Raw genomic sequence first — 15047 nt, forward strand, 5'->3', positions numbered from 1 at the left:
AGTTTTGTACACCAGATAAATGATGCAACTTTGCAGACGCGTCGGATCAAGGACGGCCCGATGTCGGCGGAGGGGTCTAGCCCCACCGGAAACGCGGGGTTGTTCTTCTTCCCGGTGCCGGCCCGGTGAACACCAGCTATGGGGATATCTGATGCTTACAATGGGGAATCCGCCTTTCCAGAGATAGCACAACTTGTACAGTATTCTGTGGAGACTTATCATAAGGGTATATGTGCAATGCGTTGACTAAAAGGGCATACTATCAACAAGGCTAGATACACGCCACTGCTCATCAAATGCAAGTTTTTGCACCAGCACGAATTTGAACACAGATCACTGCTATTTTGACAGGACTTGTCGACTATTAGATTTTTGACAGATCTTGCTATGGGCCGACACTAGAATTGTGGATCCATAGTCACTGCATTCTGGAGCCTGTCTGGCCCAGTGGAGCACGGACTGTCTTAAGTCTAATGTCGAAGTCGAGACATATCTCCCAGAGCCATTGCCCCGGTAATATGACGGATTACCTTTCAGAGAGGCCGTGAACGAACCTAATGACTGAAAACGAAACCCCATTCTTCGTCGGATCCTGATACCGAAAGAGAGGGAAATTGTAGAGCGGCGCCACCAGCGTGAGGAGTCCCCAAACCCAGAGATGCCCGATCAGCCTTGTCCAGAGGGTACTGTGCTGCTTGGTGCTGCCCCTGAAACGCCGGAATGCCTCCTGCACAGCGTCTTCGATCATGATACCAAGCGGTTGGACCAGGAAGCAGCGCAAAGCACCGCTATAAGGGAGCCAGATGCCTGCTCGTCCGTCGATCGCGAGGTGCAGAAAAACAGAGATGGCGAAAACGCATGTGATATTCACATACCGTTCGACTAGTGAATGACGGGGCAACCGCAGAATATCTCGACAGACGTAAAAGGAAATACTCTGCATTGGCCAGCGAAAGACCTGGGGCCATAACCGGCTACAATGGCCGATATGTTAGTGATCCAGACGAAAAAAGCAAGGAAAACTAAGGAGGAAATGCGTACACCCAGAACCCCCCTCAGGGTGTAAGTCTTTGGGATACCCTGGAAGGCGAGCCTCAGAACTGCCAATAAGTAAATAAACACACGAAGGGAAGCAGTCATGAGGCAGCGCTATGCTTGGGAAGTTCTTAATGGCAATGGCTGTATTCACTGCTATATCGATATCCACTTATATTCCTTACGAGTAATCTTGCAATTAAACAAGTTCAACATATATCGACCAGTGAATTCTCCTGGCTTATCTCCTGCAGACGAAACCCAGACCAGTTTATGACTGTCTCTCCAATTGTCCTTCTCGTGGTGCTGACCACATCCGGCCTTGGTCTTCAACTCTCTCTTTCCTTCTTCATTTTTCTACTCTTCGGCATAGAGAGTCGCCTTACAATACTGTTCCTATTACTGAGCCGTGTGCTCACAGCATCTGCTGCGCATGTCAAACGCGAACTGACTCTGACCTGGGAAGAAGGTGCTCACAATGGTCAAAGTCGCCATATGATCAGGACAAAAACGGCCAGTTTCGCTCGCCTACTTTGATTTTGGACGAGGGAGATGATGTGGAAGTACGCTCTTTATCATTTTAACATGCGTTGGGAATATTAAGGCTTATAGTCCTTCAGATCGTCATCAACAACCATATGCACCAGAATACCACCATCCATTGGCATGGAATTCTGTAGGCCTTATCCTCGCATATTCTACAATGCATCATGAGATCCGATGACGACTCGACAGGATGCAAAATACCCCGTGGTCAGATGGCGTTCCTGGTCTGAGTCAAACGCCTCTTGAGCCCGGCGAGCGCTATGTCTATCGCTGCACTGCAAGTCCTCCCGGTCAATACTGGTATGTACTAGGTGCTTCCCAAGAGCAAGCCGGAGATTGATCGAGTCAGGTACCATTCGTATTTACGAGCCAACCTGTTGGATGGTCTGTATGGGGTGCTCTTTATTCGGTAGTCTGCATGTGCTTATTCCTCTGCGACGATCAAATGCTAACACACTCATGACAGAAGCCAGGAACTCCAGGACCATGGGCGACGATCAGCCAAGGTCCAGTGGAGATCCAAGTCATGGAACGCGCTGCCAATGATCCTCAGATTATCGCGCTCTCAGACTGGGGTTATTACAACTCATCCCAGTACAAAGAGGCCGACGCAAATAGCCATCTCCAGATATTGTACGAGAATGATGACTCTTCTGCCTCGTTCCACACGCTGACCGTCTCAGCTGCGTCGATAATATTTTGATCAACGGAAAAGGGAGCGTGTGTTGCCCTGGTCATTAGTGGCTCATTGACAAGCAAATTCCCTTCATGCACAAAAGCTGGCCAAATGATAACATCCCCGACAAGGGGTATGACCTTGTTCTTCTCTTCAAGATTGAGACACGCAATATTGACACTCACAGTTGCTTTCCATTCGCTGCTTATGCTGAAGGCCCGTGGCTTAAGGATGGCAACGTCTCCGCCATCCCTCCGGGGTTACAAGGGGGCTGCAGACCCTCCACCGGTCCCACGGAGGTTATCGAGGTTGATGCCAGCGATCTATGGGTCAGTATCAACTGCATTGCAGGCTCGATGCAGCCCACGATCGACGAGCACGAGATGTGGATCTACGAGGTTGATGGGCATTACATCGAACCACGCCGCGCAGAAACGTTCCTGATCTGGGCGGGGGAGCGATACTTGGCTCTGGTCCGGCTCGACAACAAACAAATGGACTACTCCATCCGCATGCCTGACGGTGGCTACTCGCAGATGATTGCAGCTTTAGGGGTCTTACGGTACAAGAACGGGGACCCGGACGCTCACCAGCCTTCTGATCGGTTCGGCTTCACCGCGATCTCGCAGCCGCATATCCCATCTATATGACAACTCTCTACTATATGATGATTCAAATCATTCAATACGCCTAAGGGAAGAGAAATTGAAACCTAAAAATAGTTAGGTGCTTACTGCCAGCAGAAACCCATGAATTACTAACATACCGAATACCTACAGGTGTATTTTTGTTTTGTCTCTAACTGATTCAAGGTGGTTCTTTAGCAGATGATGTGTGTTTCCTGCAGAGACGTCTATCAAGCACACCGCCAGTTTTTCGGCAGCACAGCCAAATAAATAGTCCCACCTTACTTTGTCTCTGCTTTCCAAGATATGAATCAACATCAAGGTTTATCATGCTATAAACTTCCGCGTCCCTGCAGGAACTGGATTTCCAAATGTCATCATCCAAGGCAGCCACTTCCAACATCCCAGGGGCTGCAAGAGACCAACTACCCTCACCTTCGTGCCACACACCATTAACAAATACAGACATCCACCACTCTGTCCTTCATTGTCAAAACACATCTACAGCAGAGCAGCAGCCACAGGATCCTACATCTATTAGTGGAGCTATGGCCAACCCATCTTGTAGCAGTTCTCGAAATAAAATCCGGCTGAGTGTTGCCTTATTCTCATCCCTGGTTCGTCATGCATGGCAAAAAAAGATCGATTCCTATACTGAGATCTGATATTCAGCTTTGCCTCTTCCTAGCGGCACTCGACTTTACTATTGCTACCACTGCAATCCCAACCATTGTGTCTTCCTTCCACTCTGGACAGAGCTATGTGTGGATCGGCTCCGCGTACCAGTTGGCCAGTGCTGCGTCGACGCCCATCTGGGGCAAACTGTCAGATATCTGGTGACGTAAAGCCATCCTACTGCTCGCCATTTCCATCTTTGCAATTGGATCGATTATCTGTGCGGCTGCCACCATGATGGGGATGATGCTAACAGGCCGATCGGTTCAAGGTGCTGCAGCTGGCGGAATAGTGATTTTGGTGAATATCTGCATTAGTGACTTGTTTACTGAAAGGTTTGTTTTGCCTACCACAAGATTCATGAGACTGGATTATCCAGTGCTGATTATGGCAATTAAATGGTAGAGAACGAGGATTTTACCTTGGGCTGACTGGCGTCGTATGGGGACTTGCCAGCGGCATTGGCCCTCTGGCTGGAGGTGCTTTTTCCGAGTACGTTTCCTGGCGCTGGAACTGGTGGATCAACCTTCCCTGTTGCGGAGTCTCGTTTGTTGTTCTGTTCTTCTGTCTCGACCGCGTCCGTGAGAGACAAGCGGGAATCAGCAGCGGCTTGCGACAAGTCGACTGGCTTGGGACTCTGGCCATCACTGGTTTAACTACCATGTCTCTTCTGGGTCTAAACTTTGGGGTGTCTATAGCTCATGGAAATCCGCCAAGGTGATCTGTCTTCTCTTGATCTGTCTTCTCGTGTTTGGAGGCTTCACAATGGCGGCTTTCGTGGTCTACGAAGCGAAGATCATATCCGAGGAGAAAGCTTTGATCCCAATGCGCATTCTACGACGGCTTTCCAACAATGCGTCCTTGTTTGTCTGCTTCATGCATGGATCTGCAAGGACAGGCTAGGAACACCCTTCAGTCATAGAGACTCACTGACACTTACCGATCTCGATGGATCTAGGTCAATGTTTCGTCCTGGTACTTTCTTCCACTATACTTTCAATCCAGTCGCTCCCTGTCACCTCTTCAATCCGGCCTTCTCCTCATGCCAATGACCGTCATCCAGGCCGTGACGGGATTCATTGCTGGCTTTATCATCCGCCGCACCGGTCGGTATCTCCCGTTGATCTATCTCCGGTATGACTCTTACCACATTAGCCTTCTTGCTATTCACCCTTTTGTCCGACAAGTCGACAATATCCGCTATTATAGGCCTAGAGCTACTTGGAGGGCTCGGCGTGGGGCTCGTATTCCAGCCTCCCCTCATCGCGCTCCAGTCTTTCGTGCACCACGACGATGTTGCCACAGCTACGGCCTTTTTTGGATTTATCCGGAGTTTTTCTACCTCTGTGTCAATCGTGATCGGCGGGGTCATGTTAAAAAACGAGATGCAGTCACGTCAAGGCATGCTTCAAAAGCTTCTTCCTGGGGATGTCGCCAACAGTTTCTTGGGCCAGAATGCTACAGCAAACGTGGCTCTCGTCCGGTCTCTAAACCCTGGAGAGGCGCAGATAGTCGGGGAGGCGTATTCGCAGAGTCTAAGTCGCATGTGGATATTGTATGCTTGCTTTGCAGCTACTGGACTGCTCATGAGCTTTGGCATTCAGGATCAGACGTTGCGAAGTGAATTGATAACTGAAACGTCCGGCTCTACCGGTACCCAATCTCGAGCCAGGGGTAACAAAACAGGCGTTTAAAACGAGTCCTGCACCTTTGCTCAACTGCTGGTTCACTGAATGGCATATAGAGGAACACAATAACGTGCACACCTCTAAGGAAAAATTTTACTCATTACTAAGCCTTAGGCTATTATGAAAAATTGATGTTGTGTTGTATTTCTAATGCTGGTCTGCAGAATAGTGACAGCTATTTATATACAAATCCACAGCATTTTTCATCTCAACTTTAGCAGTCCACACTAGGATGATTAAGCTTATTTAATACGTAATATATAATACTGAGATAACCAATTATCATCATTGAATGAAACATACAAAATCACGGGAATATTGTTTCTCTGAGTTCTCTCAGACCTTATTCTAAATAATCTATCTAGTTAGCATAGTAGCCTAAGGAGGTATGGAATGAGCTCCATTTAGGTAGAATGAGTGAGTGCTGACGCAGAGGAAAGTTCCCTTATGCTGCTAGTTATAGGTTTGTAGCATAGACCCAAATGGGGTCATACTGTTACGCCTTCTGAAAGACATTTGTCATAGTTGAAGCCTCCTGCATCTATCCCACGTAGCAGATTCACTTCTTATCGGTCCAAGTCATCGGGAAAAGAGAAATCAGACATAACATCTACGGTGGAAGAATAACACCTAATGCTGAAAAATATGCTGAGGAACAATATGCTCCTTAGCCAATGGGGTGAAGCGCAAATACGGCTTCACGGTTTGCATATTTGGAAACTTGGCCTGTGCCTCCTCGTCGGCGACACTCGCGGGGACGACTACATCATCACCTGGCTCCCAGTTGGCGGGGTGTTGACGGAGTACTTGTCGGTAGCGAGTAGGGAATCCACGACACGGAGCAGCTCAGTCGTGCTCCGACCGGTGGAGGCCGGATAGGCCTGGATGAGGCGGATGACCTTGTTGGGATCGATGATGAAGACGGAGCGGATCGTGTAGGCGATGCCGCGGGCGTCGACGTTGGTGACATCTTGGTGATCGAGCCTGTTCCAGATCAGATCTTTGTTAGTGGTCGGGCCCAACAGTGGTGGCAGGCGAGTGAAGAGACCACTTACATATCATAAGTGTGGGCGATCTTGCGATCCTCGTCCCCAATGACCGGAAACGTCAAGGAACAGCCGGCGATCTCGGCGATGTCGTTGATCCAACCATCGTGTGACTCGATCGAGTTGGCGGACAGGCCGATCAGCTTGACGCCGCGCTTTGCGAACTCGGACTGGTGCTTGGCCAGGTCTGCCAGTTCGGTGGTGCAGACGGGGGTGTAGTCTTCGGGGTGGGAGAAGAGGATGACCCAGTCGTTGCCGATCCACTCATAGAAGTCGATACGACCGATGGTGGTGTCGGCTTGGAAGTTGGGGGCTTTGGATCCCAGGCGGAGTCTGTAGATCGAGGCATAGTCAGGTAGAATTGTCCAAGGGACTTGGCAGCACATCGACTAATCATTGCGGATCGTCATCTTGTCAAAGACGCATGATGACCAAACATTACCAAGTAGGGCACACAAGGAAAAAGAAGGAAAAAAACTAGGAGAGGAAAGGGAGACATGAAAACATATAATGTCACAGAAACAAGCACGGATCATCAGACAAAAACATGGAAGGGTGGGTAACATACGGCTTGTATGCCACTTCCTCAGGCATTGTGAGCGGGAATTGATTCTCTTCAAAGCCCGCGGAGATTCACTGCGATTAGAAAAGTATAAAAGGGACCCAAGATCAATGACTGGTTATTCAATATTAGCTAGGAACCAGGCTAAGTTGACATTTGAAAAGACCAAGTTTAGAGACATGACATAACAAGTTCAGCATTTAGTCAGACCGAGGAGGGAGAAAGATAGAGGGAGAGGTGAGGGAGGGGAGAAGGGTCTGGACCTTGCCAGATTGCATTTGATGATTTGATCAAAATGTTTGTTCCTGTGATGTTGTTGTGGAATACATTGCAGCCAATAGACGGCCTGGAAAATCCCCGTCTCCATGCTTGTCCCAGGAACGGGTTAGCGCCAGAAAAGTTTAAGGGTGACGTCATAGATCGATCTGTCAGATTTACTTTGCGGGGTCATTCAACAGGTGACAAATCAGATATAGCTTTAGATAGTCATTAATATCTATTATTTTTCTTCAGATATCAGATTCACTCAATATAGGAAGACAATAATGCTAGGTACGGAAAAGGAAAACCCATAAAGCAAGAGCAAGGACTGCATAACTTTTGACGGTCGATACATGGAAGGGAGCAGCCAAAACCGGTTTTTGCGAGATTGCTTAACGTCCCGAGCTCGACAACCTCCACTAGGCTTAGCGTCCTTTTCCATTGTCCAGACTATCGGGCCATCTGCTAGTTATCTGCTCTCTGTATCTGCATCTGCCACAGTCCACAGTCACTGACTGACTAACTGCTGCTGCCATCTTCCATGTTTTGGCTGCCGCCTCATTTTTATTTTTATTTTTTTATTTGTTTCCTACATCGCGCAATCAATATACTTGACCATTATTGCAGTTCGTTGCACTGCTCATCTCATCAACTTTCATTCCTCCGTTACTTTAATTATCCGTGTTTGCATTGGAGGATATACTTCTGATCAACCAGTCAACGTGACCAGCAATGCAAATGATGATAAGATCGGCGATTGATCCACCCACTTAATAATCCTTGTCCCTTTAATCCTCCGTCAACCCCCAAGTCACCCGCTCCCCCCGCCATCGCAGAGATGCACCGAGAGGCTCAACAGCCTCCTACCGGTCTGCTGGACAGGCTACGACGGCTAGCAGGCTATACCTGGGACGAGTCGACGCAGTTTCGCTCCAGCTATGGCGTATGGTGCGTTAGCACCTAGATTGTTGTAAGCGAAAAAGATCACGCGCTAATGCTTCGTAGGCATACCTTCGGCACAAAACACCTCGTCGATACCAATAGGTCGCGTCAAGTCCTACCCGTCCGTCCTCGCAGCGCGTCGTCTCTCGAACAACGCAACGATGAGGCAAACGCCGTCGCGCCGCCGCGCGACGCGCGCGATGACGGTGGTATTGCGGCGGACAAAGGCTGGGAGAGTGGGATAGAAGTGGTGGCGCGTATTTCCGAGAGCCCGGGTCAGGAGGAAAAGGTTCAGGAGGAGTACCGGAGCCTGGGGGCCGTAGCTGATTCCCAATACACCTGTCTCCTGAGGCCCCTGGAGGTGAAGCGATTACCCAGTGGCGATCAAGAGCGCGAGCCACCGCTGGTGGTCTGCATCTACGAGAGCCCCGGTCCGAATGACTTGTTGAAATACGTCGACTGCGGCCTGACCTGGTATCGCAAGGCTCCCAAAGTGGATGGTAGTGACGAAGATCATGATAACAACCCGGATGAGGACGGCAATGATGCGACTTCACTGCGACGCAGTCGGGACGAGCCAATGCCGCTTTCCACTTTTCTCGATTTCGCCATCGGCGCCGCGGAATGCATCAAAATTCTCCATAGCCAGCAGATTGTTCATGGGGAGATCAGGGCGGATGCTTTCCATTTCAGTGAGGAGACCGGGAAGGTGAAGCTGATTCACCTGGGAGCCGGTCGGCGGCGGTACCACTCCGACCTCAGAAATGCAACCTGGTCCGCTCTGGCCAACCAGGACGGCGCTACGGCCAGGATATCATACATGAGCCCGGAGCAGACGGGCCGAACGCCCATTCAACCCGACAGTCGAGCGGATATCTATTCCCTGGGTATCCTCTTGTGGAGCACTCTGGTCCAGGAGGCCCCGTTTTGCGGGAGGACCCCCATGGAAATCATCAGAGCGGTGCTGGGAGAGGAACTTCCTCTCGTATCGAGCTTGCGACCGGATGTTCCGGACCTCATCGCGCGAGTGATCGCCAAAGCAACCGCCAAGAATGTCTCGGAGCGATATCATTCCGTCAGTGGTCTACGGCATGACCTCGTGGAGTTGCGGAGGCTTCTGGCTGCCAAAGAGCCTGATGACGAGGACGACGATGAAGGGGCAGCAGCTACTGCCGCAGAACTCGAGAACTGGAAAATTGGCAGCAAGGATGTCTCTCCGTTCTTCACGCTGCCGCGCATCATGGTGGGTCGGACACATGAGCGAAATACCATCGTGGAGATTCTGGACCGTACATATCAGCTGTACCAGGCGGGAAAAGGGCTACAGCTGTCGGCGCTGCCAGAGGGTCAGTTCGCCACGTTCGATGCTTTGGCCTTCCCAGGCGACACCCCGGGCGAAGAGGATGGACACAACGCAATGGAGGGGTTCTCGAGCTTGCTGACCTCCACAAATGGCGTGCGCCGGTCATATCCAGCCAATACGGCTCGTATGCGGTCCCCTGCCGACTCCCGGTATGGTTCGTTCGAGAGCATCGAATCCGTAGCAGGGTCGTCAGACACAAGGACGGCAGATAAGCGACTGTCGACGCCATCGATTGACAGCGCCAGTGTGGAGGGAAGCTCGCGATCCAGCGACAGTGCTGGGAGGACAGCCGCGCATCGCATGATGGTGCCGAAAGGACGATGCGAGCTGATCACCATCGAGGGAGGCGCTGGCTTGGGCAAGACCCGGCTGATCACGTCGGTGCAGATTGAAGCCAGACAGCGAGGCTTCTTTGCCAGTTCGCGGTTTGATCCTGCCGCCAAAGAGCGGTTGCGTCCGGTGTTGCAACTCTTTTCCAGCCTGTTCGAGCAGGCGTTCTCGGAGAATACGATCGAGCCGAGCTTCCTGCCCATGCTGAGAAATCATATAGGGTCTGCGTGGAACACTCTACACAAGGTTCTGGGTCTTCCGAAATTTCTCCTTGAATCCGGTCCCGACTTGCCAGACCAGGCGTCAAAGCGTGCTACTGCCACAAGTCCAACCTCCTCCCGGCACACCGGGACCCGAGTTCTCAAGAATTTCTTCGGACCGGATCGTCCACCAAGTCCTTGCCGCTCGTCCGGACCTTGCTGGATATTCTGCGAGCCTTCTCGCGATACAAACCACTGTGTCTCTGCCTGGATGACGTCCATTTTGCGGACGAGGAGTCATTGGAGCTTGTTGCTCAGATCATCTCTGCTAGGATCCGAATGGTGGTTATTCTGGCCTACCGGCCAGAAAGTGCCACCTCAGAAATGACCAACCATATCTTAGATCTTTGCACCAATGAAGGTAGCTTTCCGTTCCTTTTCCTTTCTTCATGTTTCATTCCAAAGAGGTCTATACTCATTAAACTAGCAGGGTTCCGAAAGGCAAGAGATGTAGGAGTTACCACTATCACGCTGTCTCCACTCAACGAAGACAGCGTGATGGAATATGTCGCAAACACCTTATATCTATCCGTCCCTCTCATTTGGCCCTTGGGGGCGCTCATTCAATCCCGGACCGGCGGGAACCCGTTCTATATCCGAGAAATGTTAAGCGTTTGCTACCGACAGAAATTCGTCTGGTACGACTACCAGGAAGGCTCGTGGTCGTTTGATCTTCGCCGCATCTCGGACCATTTCAAGGCGGACGACTACCACGAGGCCGTCCTCGATGATTTCTTGGTCGTTCGGTTAAACAGCCTACCGCCTGTCACCAAGTCAATCCTGGCCTGGGCATCCTCCGTGGGAATGACGTTCTCATTTCAACTGGTGCGCAGGCTTCTCAGTGGTGACAAGACGACTTCTGAAGCAGGGCTGCCCGAGGTGGAGATGATTCACGCGCTTCAGCCTGCCATGGAAGCCTACGTGATCGCACCTACAAAGCACCATGACGTCTTCTCTTTCACGTATAACCGTTACATGCACATTGCAGCCTCGTTCCACACAAAAGCCAAGGACCATGTGAACTTCATTAAAGCACAAGTCCTGTTCCAGTATTATTCCCACGACGACAAATATCGCAATATGCTGGCCTCCGCCATAATTGAATCCGCTCCGGTCATCAAACGCTCCATGACCAGAAGACAGCCCTTCCGCAAGTTTCTGGTGGACCATGCGAAAGCTGCCAACGAGACTGGCTTCCGATCAACCGCCGTTGACTCGTATGCGTGTTGCATAGTCCTGCTTCAGGATAACATGTGGGATGATAGCGCTGTGGATGTGAGCTATGACGAGACGCTACACATTTTTACTGCCGCTGCAGAGTGCTATCTGTATCAAGGACAGCATGCCGAAGCGGACTGCTTGCTGCAGTCGATTCTCTCTCATGCGCGGAACGCGGTGGACAAGGCTCCAGCGTGGATCTTGCAATCCCGCATGCTTGCGCAGCAAGGTAACTCGACCGATGCTTTCCAGGCGCTGAAAGCGTGCCTCGTGACTTTAGGTCTTGATATCGACGAGGAGCCGACTTTCGCCAAATGCGACAATCAATTCCGGCGACTGCGTGACACCATCACAGCGATCGAGTCCGAGGGCATCGCCGAAAAGACGCCCGTGGAGCATCCCAACTTGGCTGCTGCCGGTGTGGTTCTCGTAGAGGCCACCCGGGCGGCTTTCTGGTCCGATACGCTGACCTTCTATCAAATGACACTGGTCATGGTCGATACCTATCTCACTCGCGGTACATTTCCTCAGGCCGGCATGGGACTCTTGCAGCTGGCTGTGATTGCCATCTCTCGCGACAATGCGATTTCCTTCGCCAGCCATTGTGGGGACCTCGCCTTGGCACTGATTGAGCAATGGAAAGATCCCCATACCATGGGCCGTGGCATCGCCTTGTACTCGACCTTTGTCGGTCATATCAAACATCCCGTGCAGTCCTCCATCGCGCAATTGGAGGGGGCCTTGGATTTTGCCATCCGCGCCGGTGACCGGATCGCGACAATCCTTAATTACGGATTTCTGGCCACCGCGAAGTTCTTTGCCTCTGAAAACCTAGCGGAGTTGGAGAACTTTTGCGTCTCCAGTTGTGAGGACATTCCTCATTGGCAGTCAGACACCCCCGGCGGCACCATCCTTATGGCGATATGTCAGGTCTGCCGTGCTCTGCAAGGGAAAACGTTCACGCACGACCCTATAGGGGTGATGAGCTGCGAGGAGCACAACTCGACCGCCTACAAGCATTGGCTGGTGAAAACGATCAAGAACAGCGACCGCCCCCTTATGCTCTATGAAAGCATGGAAATGGCTCCATTATTTCTTTATGGGCACTACGCCCGAGCGGTTGCACTGGGAAATGCCTGCCTCAAAAAGATCAACGCTGTGTGGTCTGCACGGGACACGAGGTTCCTTATGTTCTTCCATTCCCTTTCTCTAGCTGGACTAGTATGGGTCCGGAAGCAAGAGCAGCTCGAGCGCTCATATCAGGCAGGCAACCCCCAGCCGGCCTCGGATGTAGACGGGCTGCCTCTCGATCCCTCTCTGAAAGAAGACATGGTCAGCCTGGCAAGGATGCTGAGGTATTTTCGGCGAAGGATCGAACAGTGGCAGACTGTTTCAGATGTGAACTATCTGGCGTGGTCTAAGATACTCGGCGCCCAGATCGCAGAGATGGAAGGTCACCAAGCCGCGGCTCTACGTCTCTACCAAGAAGCTTTAGATCATGCTTCCACCCATGGTTTTATTTTCGAAGAAGCTTTGGCCCATCATCTGTTGGCTGGCCATCTGATACGCGAGGGCTCTTCCCGATTAGGCACCCTCGCCCTCAACGAGGCAGTTACTATTTACCGGCGGATGGGCGCCACCGGAGTGGCTGATCATATCCTGCAGACGCATGATCTGCAACAAAGGGTAAAGGACGCACGAGAGGCTGCTACTCAAACTGACGCGGAAGAAATGACCGTACAGACTAGACCACAAGTGACCACCGCCAACACCGACGACACCTCCAGCACTGAAGATGCCGTGGCGGACCGTGCCCTCCACATATTGGATCTCACTTCCATCCTTGAAGCGTCACAGGTGATTTCCAGCGTCCTGCGGGTGGATGAGCTACTGCGTACCATGTGCAGGATCATTATGCAAAGCTGTCATGGTGTTGCTACCCTAGCAGCCATTGTCACCAACGAAGAGCAGAAGGTCGGGTGGGCAGTGGCGGCCAGTGGGAATGCGGCCGGACACATCAAAGTACATAATCCTCCAACCCCAATCCGCCAATCCAACCTCGTGGCCGAGAGCATCGTCAACTACTGCGTGCGCTTCCGCGAAGCGGCGTATTTGCCGGATGTCCTCCAGGATCCGCGGTTTAGCCACGTTAGTGAAGCCTGGGTTGCGCAGAACCCGGTCAGCAAATCTGTCATGGCCTTGCCCATTTCGCCCGGCGGCGACGAGAGTGGACCCAATGTGGTGCTGTACCTGGAGGGCCCACCGAACGCCTTCTCATATCGTACTCGGGTTGTTTTGCAGTTGCTCGTGGTGCAACTCGGGATCAGTTATTCCAATGCGCTGATACTGCAGGAAGTCGAACGCGTCTCCACGATCAATCAATCCATGGTTGAGGCACAGAAGAAAGCCCTGGCGGAAGCTATGGCGGCTGAGCAGAAGGCAAATGTGGCCAAGGCTGAGGCCTTGCATCACGCCAAACTGGCCGAAGAGGCAGCTAAGGCCAAGAGCAGCTTCCTCGCCAACATCTCCCATGAGCTACGGACTCCCCTGAATGGAGTCATTGGCAACTCCGAACTGTTACTCAACAGTCCACTGCCCGAGGCGCAGTTGGAGATGGCCGAGTCGATCCGCATGTCGGCGAACCTGCTCCTCGCCGTGATTAATGACATCCTCGACTTCTCCAAAGTCGAGGCGAACAAGATGCAGTTGCACATTGTTCCGTTCGACGTTGAGAGAATGGTAATGGAAGTCGTTCGCTCAGTCCCGACCGACTCCACTAACGGGCCTAGGTCGAGCAATGTCCATATTGTGCACGACATTCAACTCCAGGAAACCCGGCACGTGTGTGGTGATCCGGTGCGCCTGCGGCAGATCCTAGGAAACCTGCTAGGCAATAGTCTGAAATTTACGGAAAGGGGGACCATCACTGTCGGAGCCCGCGCGGAAAACGAAACCCAAGACTCTGTCCGTCTTTCCTTCTGGGTGGCCGACACAGGGATCGGCATCCCCGCTGCACTCATCCCCCGCCTGTTCCGGCCCTTCACCCAAGCTGATGCCAGTACCGCGCGCCGGTTTGGAGGTACTGGACTAGGACTCAGTATTTGCAAGCTTCTGGTGGAATTGATGGGCGGCACAATCGACCTCAAAAGCACCGAGCACGTCGGAACGACCGTTTCTTTTGCAGTCACATTACCCAAGGCGGTCCCGGAAGATTCGGGACGCACTACACCGACAAGGTCCAGCGACGGCAGCCAGGGCGTGATCGATCAAGGGCCGCCCTTGGAATTGCTGGATTTATCTAACCTCCGCCTTGCCGACCTCCGTGTCTGCATCGCAGAGGACAACCTCATCAACCAGAAGATCACCGTTCAGTTCCTCAAGAAATTAGGTTTTACCCAGATAGACACCTATAACAACGGCCTCGAAGCCGTAGAAGGCATCCAGAAGCAAGCCCTCCGGGACCAACCATACCACATGATCCTGATGGATGTTCAGATGCCCGTCATGGACGGGTATGACGCCACTCGGCGTCTGCGTCAGGATCCTATGGACGCAGTCAGGCGGATACTCATTATCGCGCTTACAGCGTCGGCGATTCAGGGCGATCAGGAGCGTTGTTTGGCGTCGGGGATGAATGATTACCTGGCGAAGCCGGTCCTGCTGGGGGCTTTGAAGAAGAAATTCAGCAAGTATTTGAGGATCGGATAAGTCGATGTGGACCTGGGTTCTGGTCCTTCTGGATATCATTGTCCTGTGGTGGTTTTTGATAATACCCGCGTAGTTTTGTTCCTCTACAAAATATATTTTATACCCACATTA

General features: G+C 51.8%; 5 protein-coding genes across 5 annotated transcripts; 4 read left to right on the forward strand and 1 right to left on the reverse strand.

Annotated features, from left to right (window-relative positions):
- Nucleotides 1–658: 658 nt before the first annotated feature.
- P174DRAFT_418746 (uncharacterized protein) lies at nucleotides 659–2907 on the forward strand (the record flags this gene model as incomplete). The annotated part of the gene is made up of 7 exons (XM_024824721.1): nucleotides 659–829; nucleotides 1524–1598; nucleotides 1656–1711; nucleotides 1771–1881; nucleotides 1931–1976; nucleotides 2048–2257; nucleotides 2323–2907. 7 exons carry the CDS (start codon nucleotides 659–661, stop codon nucleotides 2905–2907), a joined length of 1254 nt encoding a protein of 417 aa, XP_024686407.1.
- A 347-nt stretch (nucleotides 2908–3254) lies between these two features.
- Nucleotides 3255–3723, forward strand: P174DRAFT_429219 (uncharacterized protein; the record flags this gene model as incomplete). Its single annotated transcript, XM_024825559.1, has 2 exons — nucleotides 3255–3500; nucleotides 3556–3723. The coding sequence occupies 2 exons, from the start codon at nucleotides 3255–3257 to the stop codon at nucleotides 3721–3723; spliced, it is 414 nt and encodes a 137-aa protein (XP_024686408.1).
- A 69-nt stretch (nucleotides 3724–3792) lies between these two features.
- P174DRAFT_458405 (MFS general substrate transporter) lies at nucleotides 3793–5252 on the forward strand (the record flags this gene model as incomplete). Its single annotated transcript, XM_024829660.1, has 5 exons — nucleotides 3793–3893; nucleotides 3964–4246; nucleotides 4276–4425; nucleotides 4517–4664; nucleotides 4714–5252. The coding sequence occupies 5 exons, from the start codon at nucleotides 3793–3795 to the stop codon at nucleotides 5250–5252; spliced, it is 1221 nt and encodes a 406-aa protein (XP_024686409.1).
- A 375-nt stretch (nucleotides 5253–5627) lies between these two features.
- P174DRAFT_439523 (putative AhpC/TSA family thioredoxin peroxidase) lies at nucleotides 5628–6992 on the reverse strand. The gene is made up of 3 exons (XM_024826822.1): nucleotides 6302–6992; nucleotides 6047–6230; nucleotides 5628–6023 (listed from the first exon to the last, which is right to left on the reverse strand). Exons 1-3 carry the CDS (start codon nucleotides 6676–6678, stop codon nucleotides 5877–5879), a joined length of 708 nt encoding a protein of 235 aa, XP_024686410.1. The 5' UTR covers nucleotides 6679–6992; the 3' UTR covers nucleotides 5628–5876.
- Nucleotides 6993–7477: 485 nt separating this feature from the next.
- Nucleotides 7478–15044, forward strand: P174DRAFT_439525 (two-component sensor protein histidine protein kinase). The gene is made up of 4 exons (XM_024826823.1): nucleotides 7478–8063; nucleotides 8121–10075; nucleotides 10117–10371; nucleotides 10438–15044. Exons 1-4 carry the CDS (start codon nucleotides 7954–7956, stop codon nucleotides 14934–14936), a joined length of 6819 nt encoding a protein of 2272 aa, XP_024686411.1. The 5' UTR covers nucleotides 7478–7953; the 3' UTR covers nucleotides 14937–15044.
- The last annotated feature ends 3 nt before the right edge of the window (nucleotides 15045–15047 follow it).

Source organism: Aspergillus novofumigatus, assembly GCF_002847465.1.
Source record: "Aspergillus novofumigatus IBT 16806 chromosome Unknown P174scaffold_2, whole genome shotgun sequence".
Classification (NCBI taxonomy): Eukaryota; Fungi; Ascomycota; class Eurotiomycetes; order Eurotiales; family Aspergillaceae; genus Aspergillus; species Aspergillus novofumigatus.